Source organism: Nicotiana sylvestris, chromosome 8 (assembly GCF_000393655.2).
Source record: "Nicotiana sylvestris chromosome 8, ASM39365v2, whole genome shotgun sequence".
Classification (NCBI taxonomy): domain Eukaryota; kingdom Viridiplantae; phylum Streptophyta; class Magnoliopsida; order Solanales; family Solanaceae; genus Nicotiana; species Nicotiana sylvestris.
The window spans coordinates 44,815,503-44,837,019 of NC_091064.1; the positions used below are offsets into that span (position 1 = coordinate 44,815,503).

A 21,517-nucleotide genomic window follows, 5' to 3' on the forward strand; every position below is an offset into this window, starting at 1 on the left:
CTCGAGTCGAAGCCTGACTCGGAGATTAAACCCAAAACAGTTGAGCAAAAGTATAAGAGCTCTAACACCAGTTTACATTAAAGGTCGCATCGACCAGGCATGTAAAAGCCCCTAAGTTTGCCTAACGAGCCCAGGGCCATATCACGAATCTAAAAATAGGAACACCCAGCCGAATTTTAGATAAAAAAGGGGAGTGGAAGAAACAAAGACGCATGGTTCACTTTATACATATGCCAGTATGAAAATGCTATACACAAATAGGAAAATCGATAGGAAAATCAACATGATCCTAATCTGTTGCCGAGACCCCATACTTAATGGCTCCCTAAGGATCGCACCCTTAAAACTATGAGTCCCCCAACTGCCCCTTCTCAACAATATCTTCTCTCCCCGGGGATCCACCCTCATTTTTAGCACCATCCAAGCTGCCATCCGACACACCCCCAATGGTCTGCTTGCGGGAAATCAGCGAGGCACGATCAGCCACTCGAGGTAAATTCAGGTTGGCCCCCTTAGATGCCCTCTCAATGCAAGAATTTTTGACAATTGCTCCCTCCCTGTGCGAGGATATAAGCGCCTCGGCTTCGGCTTTGATTCGAGACAATGCAGCCACCAGTTCGGAATGGAGACCCTTGTACTTGTCCCTATTCTCCTTCGTATCCCGGAGCTGATGCTCGATTAAGGTCACCTTCCCTCGGAGGGTATCCCTCTCGAAAGTCATTTCTTTTATGTGCCGACTAAGCTTAAAAATTTCAGCATCTCTGGCCCGAAGCTCCCCTCTCAGCAGGGCGTTTTTCTTCTCAAACTGCACAAATCATGTCTGAGACATTAAAAGCAATAGAATCTCACAAAGATTCAAAAAATAGTAAATGGAGGATGAGTAACCTGCTCGGAAAGATAGGCTTTCTCCCTCCTACGATGGTTCACCTCATCCTGGTACTGGGTGAGAGCCTAGTTGTAAAGCACTTTAGCCTGAAGTCGCAAAAAGGACAAATTGGAAAAGCAAGGATTGGAGTAGCCCAAAGCAGCGGGCAAAGTTAGCTAAAATTACTCGGTCGCAAAGTCTACCCATCTCGCCGAAAACGAATGAAACATCAACCTCTGGACCTCCCTCGTGTACGGTTGGCAACCTCTCGGGCGCATCTCTGCCTTCGACTAATGCACCTACTCTGGAAGGCTCTTCACACGGGGCATCTTGCACTCCATACGGCGGTAGGAACACTCTTTGAGGTGAATCAACAACGATCACAGGGCTCTTCACACGGGGCATCTTGCACTGCATACGACGGTAGGATCACTCTTTAAGGTGAATCAACAACGATCACAGGGCTAACGGGCCCAGTCAAAGCCTTCGTTCCTTGTTCACCCTGGACCCCGGGGTCGGGCCCCTCCGAACTGCCCACCAAAGGCGCCTCAACTCAGGAAGAATTCTGGCCACCAGATGACTCGGGTGTAGTACTCGATACTCCATCTGTTGACTCCCCACTGCAAAGATAGGCCACAACGGCATCAATCTCCGATTCGGAAGCTTCCATCACAACGGCCCGAAGATCGGCCAAGTCTATACGCTCTTCGGAGGCCGTTGGGAAGTTGCTTTCCCCCTCGCCTTCAGCTCAAGGATTTCCCATCGTCTCCGAGGTCGGAGCTGCCAGGTCAGCCTTGAATTCTTTTGTCTTAACCCTCTTGAACTTCGAAGGCTCGACCGGCAATGCCCCCTACCTTATTTTCTTCTCGCCAGGCACTAGGGCGTCCTCTTCAATGGGTGGTGCCCCCTTCATCAAAGGGGCTTCCCCCATACCTACACAAATGCAGAAGGTAAACACAAAGAACGGAGAACGCTATTAATAGCGATTTGCGTCAAAGTATGCGGATGCAACAAGGTTTGAAGCTTACCATGGTTTTTGGCTTCCCACCGAGCTCGGGATAAATCTCGTCACACTCGTTAGGCGTATGGGCAAATTGAGTATAAGCGGCCGACCCAGCCCTGGAGGTTCGAAACCTCATTAGGGTAGGTTGCTATGGCTAAAAAAACAAGAAAAATGGAGTTAGATGCTTGAAGAAACATTGTTAAAGGAAAGAGAAGGAAGACCCGACAACGCGTTTACTTACGCCTAATGTTCCACTTCTCAGGGAACGACATCTTTTCCGCCGGAATCAGGTTAGAAGTCCTCACTCAAACAAACCGGCTTATCTATCCTTCATTCCCGGGCTCCTCGGCGCAGGCAAAAAGGGACCTCGGGGACCCCCTTGGAGGAGATGAGGACTATACATCCGGATCAGGTGGTTGAGGGTGAAGGGCATCTCCTTTATCATGCTAGAATAATGCATGATCATATAAACAATGCACCAGAACGAAGGATGAATTTGACCCAGAGTCACATGATAATGTCGGAAGAAGTTGAGAATCACGGGGTTGATCGGGGGCGAGAATGGCCCCACCGGCCCCAAGGTAAATGGATATGTATATACACTCAGAAAGCCGGTTTGTGGGTCGTAATATCATCCTCCCGAGCAGGAATCTCCACAAGCACGGTATCCCCCCAGCGGCAATCAACCCTCACTCTCCCGACGTCATTTACCTAGCTAATATACCGAGTCATGGGTTTGCGATGCTCTGGCTTCGAGGAAGGTCTATCGACCTTGAAATCAGAGGTCATCACAAAAGATCCTAGGACACATTCCTTAGCACGGGGAGGCGTAGCCACCTCGCCTTAAGAAAGAAACGAAGAGGATGAACCCGCAACCTCCTAGGAAGAATAGGTGGAAGTTTTCACCATCCTTGAAAGATTCTGAAGGAAGAAAAAGAGTGCGTTCCTGACAGAGAATAAGGGTAAAGGAAGAACAAACCTTATTAGGGGTTTGGGAACGAAATGGGGTATAGAAAGAAAGAAGGGGAGTATTTACAAAAGCACCGTTTACACATTAAAGGAAGCCAAGAGGCAGCCAACTACCGCAGTCAATGCGGAAACCTGCAGGAGCAGCTTGCGTGTTGCATCTTGGCACCTCGTAGCCGTCACCGATTACAAGAACATCGAAGGAAGAAGAAATTCAGGGTCGTTTCTTATTGTTTCTTACCGCTTTCACTATAAGAAATGCGGAGACTATCTGTATGCGGTAAAACCGGGGGCTCAATTTCCCCGTCATTAGGTCACCTCGCAGTCATGCTCCTCGAGCCGCAAAGCCAGGGTCGAGACCCACCCTCGGGGGTCGTCTGGTGCTGGCCCTGGTGGGCATTGCGTACCAACGGCTATAGTACGGGAAATGGGGAGTTCCCAAGATGAACAGGTAGCACTGGCAGAACTTAGTATCGCGTCTAGCCGTGCCATCTCCATGCGTTTACATTTAATGCACTCTTGTACTATGTTTGAATACCCCCTCCTATATAAAGGGGATCCTCACCACTTTGTAAAGGGCGACTGTTGCTCCAACTATTCTACACAAGCTCAATGACAACTCTCTCTCTCTCTCTCTTTTCTCTCTAACTTACTCGCTCAAGGCTACCTTCTTCATTTATTGCCTTTATACTTGTTCTTCATTTATTGCTTGATATTGGCCATAAAGAGCCTTTTTTAATTATATCCTAAATGTTATTCCCTTCCTGGTTACCCCCGACAGCTCGAGCTCGAGCCCAGGTATCGACCTTGAGGCCTTTCATCGGTTAGCCCGAGGCCCGAACGGATAGCTCCTCGGTTTGATTACAACCCCGTTTTAGTTCGTATTTAGTTGTTAAGCTTCACATATCTAGCATCAACTGCCTTAACAACTAGCATAAAAATAAATCACGTATTTTTAGAGTCCCATCAACAAATTTAATTGTTATTACCATTTTCATGGTAAACACTTTTACTTTCTAAATCGATTCGTTTGTCAAAATAATCATGTCGAATGTCAACGACAACAACCAAAAAAATTTACAACACCAAGAAAATTAGCAACGTCAGCTGAACCAACAAGGTGAAGGAACTCTAGCTCTCTCACCACAACATTTTCCTCGACAATCGCTAGAGGGGACTCCTAACGGATCTGAATCAAATGAAAATGAGCGGCATGCAAATGATCAAGCTATCGATGAAGCTTTGAAAAAACTAATCGCTCAGCAGGTCAGCAATGCTTTTTAGGCTTTTACTAACCAGTTGCCAGTTGTACCGCCAACACCAACTCCAAACAACAACAGCCTAGAAAATTCTCGCTCAGGACTCGTTAACTCAGGCAGTGGAGGAACTCCTAGCGAATCTCGTAATGGAGGGTTAGGTAACCGCTTAAGGAGTAGAGCAACCGCATAGAGCAAATACCTGGAGTGCCGCCTATAATCAAGGAAATTTATATGGACAAATATTCACAACAACCTTGGAAGCCAAGTGCTGCTCCTCTAGCAATTCCAAAGAAATTCAAGATGCCCGATATTCCGAAATATGATGGAACAACTGATCCACGGGATCACATAACTGCATTCACAACCGGTGTAAAGGGAAATGACTTGACCACGCAAGAAATTGAATCAGTATTGGTCAAAAAATTCGTAGAAACACTCACAAAGAGAGCATTAACATGGTATTCTCTTTTACCTGAAAATTCTATAGATTCTTTTGCTGAGCTTGCAGATTCATTTATCAAAGCACACTTGAGAGTTAAAAAAGTTGAAAAACAAATGGAGGACATGTTCAAAATAAAGCAAGGAGATATGGAGCTGCTTAGGGAATTCGTAGACAGAATCCAGCGTGAGAGGATGATGTTGCCATGTGTACCTGATAACTGGGTGGCTATGGCCTTCACCGGTAATCTAAATGAAAAAAGCTTGGAAGCCACGAGGAGACTCAAGGAAAGTTTACGAGAATTCCAGCAACGACTTGGAATGATGTCTATAATAGATACAACACGAAATTACGAATAGAGGAAGATACAATTATTCAATCTCGGAAGGATGAAACGGTGAGTTCAAGACGAGCTGAAACTGAAAAAAGGTCCGATAAAAATAGGTACGAGCCTTATATGGGACCAGCAGAAAGGGACTCACGTTCAAAACAAGAAAACTCAAGGTATGATCCTAGATAAAGAGATAGAGAGTCAGGTTCATCATCAAGGTTCGGAAAAGAATGAAACACGCGAGATGAGCGAGATGATGATAGAAACTCAAAAGCAAAGATCGGCGGTTACAATTTTAATGCTAGCACATCCGAGTTGGTAGCTGTTTTATGAAGCATGGGAGACAAGGTATGGTGGCCAAAGGAAATGAGATCAAACCCAAACAGGCGAAATCCTAATTTTTGGTATGAGTTTCACAACGACCATGGTCACAAAACAGCGGATTGCAGATTACTACAAGGTGAAGTACAACATTTATTAAAATAAGGGTATTTAACTGAACTATTTAGTGAAAAAGGAAAGCAGGCATATATGAAGAATGCAGGAACCGCCAAAACCTCCTTCACAAAAAAAGAACGGTCAATGTCATAAGTGGAGGGGAAGAAATCAATGGTGTGACATATATGGCAGCAAAGAAGGTGTCAAAAATTATAGTTACCCACGGGAAGCGAGTTTGATAGGTTTTGGAAGAAGATAGTATTACAATTGAGGATGCAAATGCAGATGGCGTACTGATCCCGCATAATGATGCACTGGTAATATCTTTACTTGTACATGACACTAATGTAAAACGAGTATTGAATGACCCAGGTAGTTCCGTGAATATCATTCTATTGAGAGTGGTAAACGAGATGCAAGCCGATGATAAATTGATACCCAAGGCACATACCTTGTCTGGTTTTGACAACTCGAGCGTCGTAACAAAAGGCGAGATAATACTTACCACATTCGCAGAAGGAGTAGTCAAAGACACCAAATTTCAGGTAGTAGAAGTGGATATGACTTACAACATGATTCTCGGCAGACCATGGATTCACGAAATGGATGTTGTTCCATCTACTTTACATCAAGTTATCAAGTTTCCATCACAATGGGGGATACGACAAATCTGTGGTGACTAGAGCTTCTCGAAGCATTAACTCCGTGGCAGATTCAAAAACGGAAAGTGACGAGAAATAGCAATCACAGAATTTAGTTGAGGACGCACCAACATGAGCCTCAACTAAAGATGGGCAAACAGATGTAGACTCGAGGCCCGATACTATTCAATAACTAGAAGAAAATGAAAATATCAAAACAACGATCGAGGAACTGGAAGTTGTGGTGCTATTTGTACATTCACTACAAGAAAAAAGGCCTATTGTGGCGACACAAGTCGCCGCTGAAAGTTTAAAAATCGCCACAGAAGACCATCAGTGGTGACCCTATAGTCGTTGGCTATAGTGAGTGGCTCATACTCAATCGTCGCGGCTAAATTGGTCGCCACAAAAGATCTGCTTTCAGTGGCAACATTAATCGCCAGAAAAGTTATCTAAGATTGACTCAAAATATACCTTCAAGAGACGTTAGTCACCACTGAATAGTCTTCTTTGATGGCGAAGCATTGTTGCCACAAAAGGTTTATCTTTCGTGGCAACATTAGTCGCCCCAAATTCCTCGCCTTTTTGTGCCAACTTTTATCGTCACTAATATCCGCTTACTTTTTGTGGCAACAGGGGATTGTTATCAAAACTAACCTTTTTATGACGGCGAAATATCGCTACAATACTATGGCAACAATAGTCGCTACAATAAAAATTTCCTGTTTTAAATTTTTTTTATATAAAACTATAATAGATTCATACTAGTAGTCGAACAATAATAAAACAACCTATTTATAGTGGTAACAATACATTTCACGAAATAGAATTGTATATAATCTTTTCATTGGTAAAAATGTAAACAATCTAAAGTAACATTGTAATTGCACGTCCTCAATGAAAAGAATAAAATTTCTTTAAAATACTCCAAAAACTTCAAACTACTCCAATATTTGTAAACTGCTCTTCTGCAACTTCATTTCTTCATTGTTGAAGTTCTTTGTTCCTGTCATTGTAAAAAAAATATATAATGAACAAAATTAGCAGATGCACGTACTAAAGGAAATATCTCTACAAGTAGCATATCGGCAAAATAACAAGCCAAAGACCAATAGCTAAATGTTCAAAATTAACTTAAGAGATCCTGGTTCAGTTCTGTTCAAGAGTTAGGCAAAGATGAACAATCAATACTCAATTTATAAGTAAGAGCAGCTAAAACCAGTTTTGGAAGCTAAAATAGCTTCATGGCTAAGAACATTTCTTGACAATATCAATCTTAAACTATAACCAAATCTTAGCAGAGGATTTCAAAGGCAATAGATTAATGTATAGCTTATCAACAATGACAATTCTTATACACGGATATTATCTTTACAATTGAACCATTATTGAATAAAAATCCTCAAGTCATGCAACCTAACTGTTAGAAAGCAAGAATGACTTAAACCTTCGAAGACATTAGTAAAAAAAAGTTAACAATGTAGCAGGCTTCCTCAAGTCAAGAACAAAGTCTCTAGGAGAATTTACATGGCAAACTATATAATAAAGACAAACTATCCAAATGGAGTGTCATCACCGATTTTCATGTTCCCTTTGCTTGACAGAACAGAGAGTTGCACTGACATGTTTTTTAAGTTTGAACTATCTACTTAAGTGTGGTTTAATATCTTAATCGGCAAGGCATAAACAGGTTCCGTATATTGAAGCGATGAATTAGAATTGGTAGTTTATAGAGCTAAGGGCAAATATGCAGCAACAAATATCTTTAGGATGTTGAAATCTATTAAAGGTATTTCAATTCATCAGCTAATGGAGATCTATTCTTGCTATAAAGAAAAAAAGGGATTTACATTATGTAATAGACATTGTACATGATTTACTTTTCAAGAAATTCTTCACTTGATATACATTTGGCAGGAGCGAAATAGCAGGATCTTCACAAAGAAGAAAATATCTCCTCAGGCCCCAGTTAAAAACATTATTCAAGAGGTGTTATATAGAGGATTTTTGAGACCTAAATGTGAGGAGAGGCTAAATTAATAAACTGAATTTTTATCCTTTGTAGTGTTGAAGGTTTCTAAGTATGTTAGTAGTTGTAATCTGGTCTCCTAAAAGCTTGTTGACGATTCTTTGTTATTTTGTTTTCTCACTTGTAAAATTAAAATGTGCAGCAGGCGACTAGTGAAATTATTTTGTGTAGCAGGCGTACTTTCGATTCATATACATACTTTACCAGAAACTAATATGTGAAATGAAACTAGCAGCATTGTATTAATAGCTGTAAAGTACATTTGTAGAGTACAGAAACATTAGCATTTACCTTTTGAATTCTAGCCATCATCGTAGCCATCTGCTCTTGAAATCTTTTGTCAAGTTGTAGATTCATGTGTGCGCGCTCCTCTTCTAGTTTTTTTTTGCAACTCAGCACGATCTTCTTCTAGCTTTCTTTGTAACTCAAAACGATCATCTTCTAGCTTCCGTGACAATTCAGCAGCCATTTGTTCTTCTAACTTTCTTTGCAACTCAGCAGCTTGTTCACGTTCTTCTTGTAATTTTCTGTCCATTTTAGCTTACATATCTTGACGCATACTTTCCATTGAAGAAGACGTACTTGCTTCTAATTTTTCCTGCTGCGCTCGGCTCTTTTTTGTAGGTCTTTTTCCGTACCCTTTCCCACCAACATAGCCAGTTCGTTCGCCAAGTACGATGACTAAAATCTCATCTGCATTCATCGAATTTTCTTCAAATTGTTGTTGCTCCACAATTTCTTGGAGCTGCCCCTGCAATTATGCATAACAATTTATGATATAAAATAGGAGACATAAAATAAAATAAATAAAATACAATTTCAAGAGATTACATGAATTTCCTGCGACTGTGGATCTGACCACACCAATTCTTTGTTAGCGGAAACGTAAAAGAAAGAACACAAGATTTAACGTGGTTCAGATCAAAATAATCCTACGTCCACCAGAGAACAGTTGCCTTTTTAATATTAACAAAGGAAGGGGAGAGTTCCCAATTACACTTAAGAGAATTTCTCTCTTAACTCTCTACTCACTACAATGTGTTGTATTATTTTTGGGATGGTTTCTACAAATGAAGGAGTGCATCTATTTATAGAGGTAAAGACCTCCTCTTGATGTCATTGGTGACATCAAACTACCTCCTCTTGATGTCATGGGTGACATCAAAGGAGGAAGCTTCCTCCTAGCATCCACACCAACTCTTTCCACCAACTCTTCCAATTGGCATGCCATTGTTGACTAAACATAAACCAACATTTTCAGCATGCCATTGTTAACTAACGAGCGTGCGTGTGAACAACTCTGGCCAAAACTTCTAAGCTTACTGGGCAACCCCGTTGTAAGAAACAAGAAAAATCAAACCATTGTTGAACATACCACCTCCACCTAACAACTGTTCTCTTCGGAGTTGCATCAGTTGATGCACACCCCCGCCAAGTCCTTGCAGTGTGCAAACTTAGCGAGTGGGACTATCTTGGTCAACATATCTGCAGCATTATCGTCTGTGATAACCTTCACGACCTTGATAGTTCCCTCTTCAACAACATCTCGAATAAAATGAAATCTGACATCAATGTGTTTAGTGCGCTCATGAAATCTCTGATTTTTCATTAGATGAATAGCACTCTGACTATCACATCTAAGAGTTGATTCCAGCTGAACCAAACTCAATTCTGCTACTAAACCTTTCAACCAGATAGCTTCCTTCACCGCCTCCGCTGCTGCCATGTATTCTGCTTCTGTCGTAGACAAAGCGGCAATCGACTGCAGAGTCGACTTCCAACTAACGGCACTGCCAACGAGGGTAAAGATGTATCCAGTTGTGGACCTTCTTCTGTCAAGATCTCCTGCATAGTCAGAATCTACATAACCGAGAATTGAAATACCTCCACCACTTTTTCGAAAGGTCAGACCAACACCAGAAGCTCCTTTGAGATATCTCAATATCCACTTGACAGCTTCCCAATGCCTCTTTCCTGGGCTGGACATGTATCTACTTACCACACTTACAGATTGAGCAATATCTGGACGTGTGCATACCATAGCATACATAATGCTACCAACTGCACTGGCATAAGGAATCTTTGACATATGCTCCACCTCATCCTCGGACTGAGGCATTTGTAACTCTGAAAGTTTAAAATGAGGAGCTAATGGTGTACTTACAGGCTTGCACGTATGCATATTGAATCTCTTGAGAACCCTTTCAATATACCTCTTCTGAGAAAGATGTACAACACCGTCTTCTCTTGAAATCTCCATACCAAGGATTTTCTTTGCAGCTCCTAAATCCTTCATGTCAAATTCCTTACTCAACAGTTTCTTCAAAGCATTTATCTCTGTAATGTTGTTAGCAGCAATAAGCATATCATCAACATACAACAGTAAATAAATCATTGAGTTACCAGACATCTTCTTGTGATACACACAGCTATCAAATGCACTCCTTGAGAATTCATGTGTAGTCATGAATGCATCAAACCTCTTGTACCACTGTCTAGGGGATTGCTTCAAACCATACAAAGACTTCTTTAGTTGGCATACGTGATCTTCTTTTCCCTCAGCTAGGAAACCTTCAGGCTGATCCATATAGATTGTCTCTTCTAGATCACCGTGTAAGAAAGCAGTTTTGACATCAAGCTGTTGAAGCTCCAAGTCAAATTGGGCAACCAATGCTAGTAGCACGCGAATTGAGCTATGCTTCACGACTGGAGAGAAAATCTCATTGTAGTCAATTCCCTCCTTCTGACTGAATCCTTTTGCAACCAATCTCGCCTTGAACCTAGCATCTTCCACTTCAGGAATTCCCTCTTTCTTTCGGTAGACCCACTTGCATCCAACTGTCCTCTTCCCCTTTTGTCTTTTCACTAAGACCCATGTCTGATTCTTGTGAAGAGACTCCATCTCTTCAGTCATGGCTAACCGCCATTGTGCGGCATCCTTGCAAGAAGTTGCTTCAATATACGAGGAGGGCTCCAGATCTTTAATCTCTTCTTGTGCAGCTACGAACGCATATGCAATCAAGTTTGCTTGATTTATAAGGCGTTCCGGTTCTCGTGTCTGCCTCTTCTCCCTCCCCTTTGCAATTGTGTATGGTTCATTGACAGCAAGTTCTTCAAGGTCTACATCTTCTGACTCATCTTTAACCTGAGTCTGTTGATCCTTTTCCTTGGCAAGCTCCACTGGAAGCTCCACCTGCTCGTCGTTCTTGTTTCCTGAAAACTCCACGGAAACTTTACGGGGATCAAGTATAGAGGATTCATCAAAGGTGACATCTCTACTAACTATAAATTTGAGTAAAGACAAACACCAAAGTTTGTACCCTTTTACTCCATCCACATACCCTACGAATATGGCCTTCTTAGCCCTTGGTTCAAGCTTTCCTTCATTAACGTGATAATAAGCTGGACACCCAAATACTCGTAAGTATGAATAGTTAGAGGGTTCACCTGACCATACCTCATTCGGAGTCTTAAAGTCAATTGCCGATGCTGGAGATCGATTGACAATATGAGCAGCAGTGTGAACTGCTTCAGCCCAAAATACTTTGGACATTTTGGCTTGTAGGAGCATACAACGAGCCTTTTCAAGAAGAGTTCTGTTCATTCTCTCGGCAACTCCATTCTGCTGTGGGGTATGCCTGACAGTCCTATGTCTTGAGATCCCATGAACCTTGCAGAATTCATTAAACTCTTCATTGCAAAACTCCAAGCCATTGTCTGTGCGAAGATACTTGATTTTCCGCTCCATTTGATTTTCAACCAAAATCTTCCACTCTTTAAATGCTTCAAAAGCATCACTTTTTGCCTTCAAAAAATGCACCCAAACCTTTCGTGAGAAATCATCAATAAAAGTGAGAAGATACCTCTTTTTGCCCTTCGATGGAAGTTTAGAGGGACCCCATAAATCTGAATGGATGTAGTCTAGCACTCCTCTTGTCTTGTGTTTGCCAGTGCTGAAGCTGACCTTCTTTTGCTTCCCTAGAACGCAGTGCTCACAGAAGTCAAGTGTGCTGATCTTCTCACCTTCCAAAAGGTTACGATTGCTCAACATCTCCAGTCCACGTGCGCTCATATGACCCAGTCTCATGTGCCATAGTCTTGCCTTGTCATCATTAGATAACTGCACTGTAGATGCATTTGCAGAGCCAACAATGGTGCTTCCGGCCAATGTGTAAAGGCCGTTCTCCAGCTTGCCTTTCAGCATGACTAAAGAACCTTTAGTCACCTTTATAGTTCCTGCTTCGCTCATGTACCTGTAGCCTTGTTCATCCAGAGTACTCAGGGAGATCAAATTCTTCTTCAGATCAGGAACATGACGGACTTGTGTAATAGTCCTCACGACTCCATCATGGCAGTGAACCCGAACTGAGCCAATGCCAACTATTGCACAAGTTGCATTATTGCCCATTACTACGGTTCCTCTACTTTTCTCATAGCTGCTAAACCAGTCTTTTCGGAACGTCATATGCAGAGTGCAAGCAGAGTCTAACACCCATTTGTTTCCATAACTACTATTATTATTACACGATGTTGTTAGTACATAATCATTATCAAAATCATGTACCTGTTCAACTGTGGATGCACTCGCCTTTTCCTTGGACTTTGACATTGGGCAGTCTCGTTCAAAGTGCCCCTTCTTGCCACAACCCCAACACTCTGTATTCTTCTTGTTCACACGAGACTTTGATCTGTGCTTTGATTTGCTCTTTCCCTGTTGGCTAGTCCGGCCTCTCACAAAGAGCCCACTTGCCTGGTCATCTCTATCTCCTTCAATGTGCCTCCGCACATCACTAGAGTTAAGTGCCTGTCGCACTTGCTCAAGCTTGATAGGCTCCTTGCTATACATCATTGAATTCTCAATATCATGATATCCTGAAGTCAATGAAAATAGCAAAGCACATGCAAGCGTCTCCTCCTCCTTTTTAATTCCTGCAATCTGTAAGTCCATGACAAGTTTATTGAACGCATCTAAATGATCTTATAACGAAGTACCTGACCCCATATTAAATGTGTGAAGACGTCGTTATAACAACATCCTTGTTGTCACTGATCGGTCTTGGTATAGCCCTTCTAGCTTTTTTCATAACTGTTTGGCCGTCTCTTCGGTACCCGTACTCACTTCACAAAGCACATTAGGTGCAAGGGATAGTTGGATTGCACTCAATGCATCCCCTTCAATCTTCTCCTTGTCGGGAGTTGATATATCCTTAGGATACTTTCCGTCAATAGCATGGATTGAAACTTCCCTCCGCAGTAACGCCATCATCTGGATCTTCCAGATATTGAAGTTGTTGTGTCCACTGAATCTATCAATTTCAAACTTCATGGAACTCATCTTTGCTTGTTCTTCCTCCTTGGATCGTTAAAGAATCTTGTTGCTCTAATACCAATTGTTAGCGGAAACGTAAAATAAAGAACACAAGATTTAACGTGGTTCGGATCAAAATAATCCTACGTCCACCAGAGAACAATTGCCTTTTTAATATTAACAAAGAAAGGGGAGAGTTTCCAATTATACTTAAAAGAATTTCTCTCTTAACTCTCTACTCACTACAATGTGTTGTATTATTTTTGGGATGGTTTCTACAAATGAAGGAGTGCATCTATTTATAGAGGTAAAGACCTCCTCTTGATGTCATTGGTGACATCAAACTACCTCCTCTTGATGTCATGGGTGACATCAAAGGAGGAAGCTTCCTCCTAGCATCCACACCAACTCTTTCCACCAACTCCTCCAATTGGCATGCCATTGTTGACTAAACATAAACCAACACCTTCATTCTTCTTTGTCATTCTTACGAGTATGTTGGAGCTCCCAAACTCGATCCGGTGGTGCATTTTGTCCATTAACAGGATTTCTCTATGATTTATTAAAGTAGAGGAAAACTATTTAAGTACATAATTTGACCTAAAAAAGAATGATAAATATATGAAATATTATTGTGCTAAATGAATTTGTACGGTTGATTCCTCCACTACAGCAAATGACTTTGAGCCACATGAGTGTTTAGTTATTTGTTTTCCCCTGTTTATTTTGTTTCGCTGACTCACAGCCTGAAATTATATCCATAAATTAAGAACCAAAATTGAAACAGTAATTTGTCACATATTTATATTACCAAGTTACCTTGAGTTCTGGACTTCCAAAATGTCCTAACAAAAATACCCAATCCTCAGGTGTAACATCACTTGGCCTATGAGATAATCTCTCTTCATCAGTAGCATAGCGAGAGTATTCAACATGCAATCGAGTCTTCCATGTTCTTAAAAGCCTTTTCATAGTATTGACCACAAGAGCTTGCAATACATGCTCTCGAACTCCGGTAGCTTCAAATTTATCCTAAATGCAAATACGAAAAGCTTTTGAGAGTAAATAAAACGTGTGATAAAAAGTCGATATAACTTTATTAACAAATCATTATCTTAACCTTCAACCACATCGCATCTCCATATTTTGTGATTATTTCTTGCCAATCACCATCTCTAAATAAGATAGTGCTACGCATAATCAAACCACAATAGTTAAAAATGTCCCTAGACCCGGGACCTACAGCTCTCTCAATGTCATCTGGAATGACAATAGAAATTTTACTACCATGCTTAGTTTTCATATCTACAAGTAAAGATTTGTATTTCCCTCTTCCTTTATTGGATTTGTTGCAAGAAGCTGCGCGCAAAAGAATATATATTTAACAATCATATACTAAGGCTGTCATGAATATTACTTGTAGTGATCAGTTTACAGAACTATTTAACAAACATTCAAGAGAGACCATCTAATTCTGCTTGAATTGAACTAAAGTCATCAAACTAATTTGATTTTCTTTCATATATACAAGCTGCACCAGTAAAAGAGTTAATTCTGGTAAAAAGAGCCTCTTACTGTAAGAATAAAGACAGAGTTTAGAAGAAATAAATATTATAATGAACAGATAGTTCCCCTATTTGCATGCTGAAATCTTTTTCCTCCAATATGTATATTCAACAGTGAACAGAGAATGATTATTCAATCTTTAAGCTAAGTGAATCCAGACAACTAAACTATTTGCTGATGGACTATGAAGTCTTAAACATAACAGTGAACAAGCAAATGAAATAAAAAGGAACATGAAATTACTACTTTAACATGGAAAAACTAAGTCATGAACAGGTTCACCATGCCAAAAAAGCAAAGAAGAAAGAAAGGAAGTATTTTCCATTTAACCAAAAGCATTAATCACAATAGAAGAAGCTATAACTCTAAATTTCTTATATCACAAAAAGAATAGTACATTTTTGTCTTAATAATTTTACAAGGAAAGTATTTTATCTACTGTCAGTGCGTGGTGTTAAGGTTTCAGCAACCACACAAATTTTAGACATCTTCAATTATATTCCATCTCTTGGCACATTAGACAAATTAATAGTATATGTTTGTCTTAAGATGTTCACCAGTATTGCAAAAAATACTAAACAAATTGAGTTGTTAATTAGTTAATAGAAAGATTGAGAGAACTAACCCGCAACACTTTCAGTCTCTACAGTGGGATGCACACTTTCGATAACAATTCTTGATGACTGTGATCCATTAGGTTCTTGACAAGGTTGACTTGAATGTCTCGTCTTTGAAGGTGCTAATATGTGTACCCGAGATGCTTGTGGTTGAGAAGAGCGCTCAAGCCTTGTCAATGGTGCATTAGCCCTGTAGGATGACGTCGCTGTAGAACTGTCATGAACTCCAATACTGCCACCTGCACGACCACCTCCACCTCCACCTCGTGCATCTCTACCTCGTCCAAATCCTACCATTTCCTACAATATCTCAAAATAAAAAATATGAAAACAAAAATCAAAGTTCTGGTGAAGATTCATGTCTGTCTAGTAAAGGATCGTGCTATTATTGAGATTTCTATCATTCTTAAACTCAACAAGTGTTGTATATGTACATTTAGAAGCTTACCAAAGCTATAAAATTCAAGTCATCATCACATATAAAAGTAAAAGGGATATTCTAGTATATTAAAGGTAGTAATTAAGATGAAGGTTCATTGAATCACAGAATAATAAGGGGGATAAAGAAGCTACAGATAAGAATCCATAGAAAGAAATACGAAAGCTATCTATTTGGCAACTCAATATCCCCATCATCTATGTCGGTGTCCTCTCCATCGTTATCATCAAGTAACTCTTCATCGCTTGTTTCACTATAATACAGATCCATGTGATCGTCTTTAATGAAACCATCGTCCTCATTATGCACAGTTGTCTGAGCTTCAGTCGCTTGGTTATAATCAATAATTTGTGGTTCAACATCATCCATATTTAAGGACACCACAATATCAATTTCTTGAGCATGAACGCGCGATGTATTAATTTCAACTTGCTCTTGTTGATAAGCATCTTCACTCGGTAATACTTCATCTTCAATTTCTGTAGAATTAATATCCTTTTCAGGCATATTAAAAAGGTCACGAGGATTTGTCTTCACAACAACAAGCCAATCTTTATTAGACATGTCGTCCACATAGAAAAATTGTTCACACTGAGATGCCAACACAAATAGCTCATTTGTATTCAAGGCACAACGAGTATTCACACTTATGAAGCCATATTTGTCAATCTTATATCCTTTTCCTAAGTGAGCCACATCCCACCAATGACACCTGAAGAGGTAAACTTTCTTATTTCACACATAAGACAACTCGTAAATGTCCTTTAATATACCGTAATACTCCTTTGTTGAGTCTGAATCATCTCCTCTAACAAGAATTCCACAATTCTGTATTTTTCTTCTTGACTCGATATCTCTTGTCTAAAATCTAAATCCATTCACCATTAATGTGGAATATCGAAGCACTAGATCTCTAAGACCGAGTGCTAAGCTTATGAGATCATCATTTGCATGTCCTTGTGCAGATAGTTGTAAGATCTACAAAAGACAAACAGTACTCTCGTAATCAATAACATATGTGATAATAACATTAATATTCAACATGTCATTTTATTCATCGCTTACATGTGCACGAAACCAATCTATAAAGTCATTGTTATGTCTTTCATCCCCTATTCCACTTTGTCTTTCCATCGCTCTAGTGTGTTCCCTACATTTTAATAATGAACTATCCTAATACAAAATTATCTTGAAGTTCTCCAGAAACTTACACAAGGAACGGCCAAGCTTCTTCACAATTTTGAAGCACATATATGGATGCTTGGTTTAACTCATCACGAGAGAGCGGGGCGGGATCTGAACCACCTTTTGTTCGTACACTATTTTTAAAGATATATATCTCACCATGTGATACAGATTCATCATCATTCCTAGCTGGCCTATTGAACTTGGTTGAGATATTCTTTAAGTTGTGAGCAAAATGTGAGGCTTTCTTCTGCCAAATAATCTTCTGCAATTGAGCCTTCAGGACGAGCATAGTTACGAACATACGACTTAAGTATTCCCAAATACTTGTATACAAATGACTAGTTAAAAACAATGTGACATTCCGAAATTATAATATTGAAATTTAAAGGATAACATGTTACCTTTCAAAAGGGTACATCCACCGATATTGAACTGCTCCACCTAGTTTTGCCTCTCTTGGAAAATGAATGGGCAAATGAACCATGACATCGAAAAACGCAGGAGGAAAAACCATTTGGAACTTGCACAATGTGATAGCAATTTCAGCCTCTAGGATATCAAGATCTTCAATTATCAAGCACTTAGAACATAAATTCTTGAAAAAATTTTCTATTTCGATAATTGATTCACTCACTTCCTTAGGCAACACACCATAAATGGTTGATGGAAAAATGTCTTCCAATAATACATGGTGATCATGACTTTTTAATCTATGTATCTTTTTCTCTTCAACCTTGACACACCTAGAAATATTAGATGAAAAGGCATCAGGAACCTTCAAATTAGCTAAGAAATTACACACCTTCAGCTTCTCTTCTGGGGATAATGTGTAGCATGCTGATGGTAACAACACATTGTTCCCATCCTGAATTGGATGCAAACCTTGCTTAATACCAAGGTCCACCAAATCATATCTACTTTTTAACGTGTCCTTTGTCTTCCCAACCACATTCATCACAGTTGATAAAACGTTATAGGATATATTTTTTTCTATATGCATCACATCAAGGTTATATCGTAACAAAAGTGTGTTCCAACATGGAAATTCGAAAAAAATACTTTTCTTCGTCCAATTGTAAGCATTATTAGGGGCATTACGCATTCGCTTTTTCCCTTTACTGAAAGTCACATTACCCAACCCTTGTAGTTGCATAAGTACATCATCACCTGTTAAAGGATTAGGTGCAACTCCCTTTTCCACTTTCCCATCAAATAACCTCCTATTTTTGCGCCATGGATGGTGTAATGGAAGGAAGCAATGATGCCCCATATAACACAATTTACTACGTAATGAAATCGGTTGTGTATCTTTGTGGCAATAAGGGCATGCAAATTTGCATTTGGTTGACCATCCCAAAAGGTTCCCATAGGCAGGAAAGTCATTAATTGTCCACATAATAGCCACACACATCATAAAGTTAGATTTTGAGTATGCATCATAAGTCTCTGCTCCATCCCATAATTCTTTCAATTCTTCAATCATCGATTGTAAATATACATCTATATCATTGCTTGGACACTTAGGACCTGGAATAAGAAGTGTCATCATGAAATACCCACTCTTCATGCAATCCCAGGGGGTAAATTATATGGAACTAGTACGACTGGCCATATGCTATGGTTGGAACTCATGTTCCCATAAGGCTGGAACCCATCGCTTGCAAAACCTAATCGAATATTTCTTAATTCAGCAGAAAAGCTGGCATGTTTCTCATCAAAAGATTTTCATGCCATTGCATCAGACGGATGTCGCAAGATACCATCATCAACACGTTCCTCCTTATGCCACCTCATCTTTTTTGCTGTCTCTCTTGCCATTTATAATCTCCGCAGTCTTGGTTTGATAGGAAAATGTCGCAAGACTTTATGAGCTACTTTCTTGCCTCCATTCTCTTTTGACTTCCATCTAAACTCACCACACTTAGTACATGATTATGCATTGGCATGCTCGCGCCAATATAAGATACAATCATTCTGACATGCATCTATTTTGATGTACCCCAAGCCTAAGTCTCGAAGTACTTTCTTTGCTTCATAGAAAGAATTTGGAACAAGTGACTCCACCGGAAGAACTTCTTTAAGGAAGATCAACAAGTCATCCATTGATTTGTTGGTCCAATGATTAAGGCACTTCAAGTGAAGTAGTCTAACCACAAAAGATAACTTTGACATATTTTACAACCAGGATAAAGTTCTGTCTCAGCATCTTCAAGTAATTTGTAGAACTTTTGTGCTTGCAAATTTGGTTCTTCATTGTGGTGTGAAAGATTATTTGCAACAGCTGTATTCGCATATCCATAAGCATTATGAATCATCCCAATAGTATCATGTTCTTCAGCATTATCATCCTCTACTTCATCATTGTTTATCACATCAGAATTTTCAAGTCTTACTAACACCTCTCCGTGCAAGTCCCACACTTTATAACTGTCCCAAAACCCATTGCTCAACAATTGTCTTCTTATTTGGATTTTCAACATGTACCCTGTATTTCTACACCCTTTACAAGGACATCTGATCACAGTGCTCACATTTGGTTGACTGTATGCCCAATTAAGAAAGTTTTATTCCTTTAATATACCTTTTATACATTTATTCTTAATATTCAGTCAACTTTTATCCATTGCTATTTTCTACAAAAAAATGCAATCAAAAAATGTATGCACGTCACTAATCAAAACTAACCACGTTATATAAGCAAGAGTTGAACTCATCTACACGAGTACAGATACTAGGATATAAGACTTTTGACACATAGTAAATGAGAACACATTGGATATTCTAAAAACTAATTTAACACCAATATTTGGTCTTATAGAATAACTAACATTAATTCACCTCTAAAGTGCAATAATTTTATGTTACTATAGGTTGCCGATTCTGGCCTTAAATCATTTTAAGCCATGAGAACTTTGCATTAATGTTGCTTAAAAAGTATCTTCCCATTACCCTTTATCATAGCAAATATAATGAACTCTGAAGCTTATTTTTAAGACAGTGAAATTAAAATTCATTTTCAAATCACACAACAAGCAACAGGAATGAACTTGAACTAATCAATATGAAAAGCAGAAACCAAATCAACAACTATATCATTTGAAAGAGATGTATTTTTAATCAAAATAATCCAAAACCTTCCAAACTCTGTATGATACAAGGAACTAAATTATATAGGAAATCAAATAAGTTGACAATAACATGTGATCGATCTCCAAACAATTATCCCAAATTCTAAGGGACAAAACTTAATCTTTAAAGGCAAAGTGTATCGTCGATACTAAATCAACGTATAATATTGGACATAAACCATATAATAGGTCATGTGTGAAGGGGGAAATTAAATTATAGCTATTACAGTTTACCAAACTATTAAATATAATATCTAATGCTATGGATTAAATTGTGCAGATTTCTTTCTCACTAATTATGCAAATTTATATTTGTTCTACTATTGGACATAAACCAGTAAGCAAGGTGATTATTTGCCGCAACTAATATATAAATTTTCCTAAAAATAAATGTAAATATGAAGTATAAGCATGTCAAAATCAGGTTTAACAGAAAAGTCAATTTGATCAATTGGAAGTATCCATCAAAATCAACTCAACCAATTTAATAGAAAACCATAACATCATGATTTTTGGAGTACTCCGAGCGAATTCACATAAAACACAAAGAGGGAAAAACATATTGCCTGGAGAAATCTGAGCAGAAACAGAAATTTGATCTGAGCAGAGAAGTTTTTTCGCTGGTTTACTTTTGAGAGAATTATAGTTGCACCATAGAACTTCTTTCCTTAGTTTTTTTTTTTTATTTGGAAGAATTGTAGTTGGAAAAGAGATCTTTTTTCCTTATTGAAACTGTTATGAAATAAAAGCAATTTAGTAAAACATGAATAAGAAATAAAAGCAATTTAGTAAAACATGAACAAGAAATAGAGATAGAGAGAAGGAAGAGATTTTTTTCTTCAATTGTGTGTATTTTTCTATCTATTACAAGGCCTTTATATAGGCATGAAAAGTGAAGAAAATATGTCATGGAATATGTCATTGAACATAGAAAATATGTCATTGAATATGTCATTAACCATTTGAGAGAAAGATCATGGAGGAAGAGTAGACATCCACCATATTTTGATTTTTATCATAACACTCCCCTTGGATGTCCATAAATAATGTGCCTCGTTAAAACCTTATTAGAAAAAAAACCCTATGGGAAAAAAAATCCTAATGAAGGAAAAAGAGTACACATATTTAGAAATACGACTTTTGGTTGCCTCGTTAAAAACCTTGCAAGGAAAACCCAATGGGACAAAACCTTGTAAGGAAAAAGAGTACAACGCGTATTAACTCCCCCTGATGAGATCATCAGTTCACATTGTTGAGCCTTCGTATCCCAATCTTGTACACTAGTTTCTTGAAGGTTGAC

General features: G+C 39.2%; 1 protein-coding gene and 1 long non-coding RNA gene across 2 annotated transcripts; both read right to left on the minus strand.

Annotated features, from left to right (window-relative positions):
- Positions 1–6,780: 6,780 nt before the first annotated feature.
- Positions 6,781–9,214, minus strand: LOC104218864 (uncharacterized). Its single transcript, XR_709100.2, has 3 exons — positions 8,803–9,214; positions 8,263–8,722; positions 6,781–6,948 (listed from the first exon to the last, which is right to left on the minus strand). It is a non-coding gene; the product is annotated as an uncharacterized lncRNA (long non-coding RNA).
- A 6,852-nt stretch (positions 9,215–16,066) lies between these two features.
- LOC104213996 (uncharacterized) lies at positions 16,067–18,907 on the minus strand. The gene is made up of 5 exons (XM_070153774.1): positions 18,850–18,907; positions 17,491–18,616; positions 16,967–17,051; positions 16,784–16,879; positions 16,067–16,630 (listed from the first exon to the last, which is right to left on the minus strand). Exons 1-5 carry the CDS (start codon positions 18,905–18,907, stop codon positions 16,067–16,069), a joined length of 1,929 nt encoding a protein of 642 aa, XP_070009875.1.
- Positions 18,908–21,517: the final 2,610 nt, after the last annotated feature.

Coding starts and splice junctions, on each gene's coding strand:
- LOC104213996 (XM_070153774.1), bottom strand. CDS start 18,907: ATGGCAAGAGAGACAGCAAAAAAGATGAGGTGGCATAAGGAGGAACGT. Junction 18,617..18,849: donor GGAGGAACGTGTTGATGATG/GTATCTTGCGAC, acceptor TTCTTATTCCAG/GTCCTAAGTGTCCAAGCAAT. Junction 17,052..17,490: donor TGGATGTACCCTTTTGAAAG/GTAACATGTTAT, acceptor ATTAAAATGTAG/GGAACACACTAGAGCGATGG.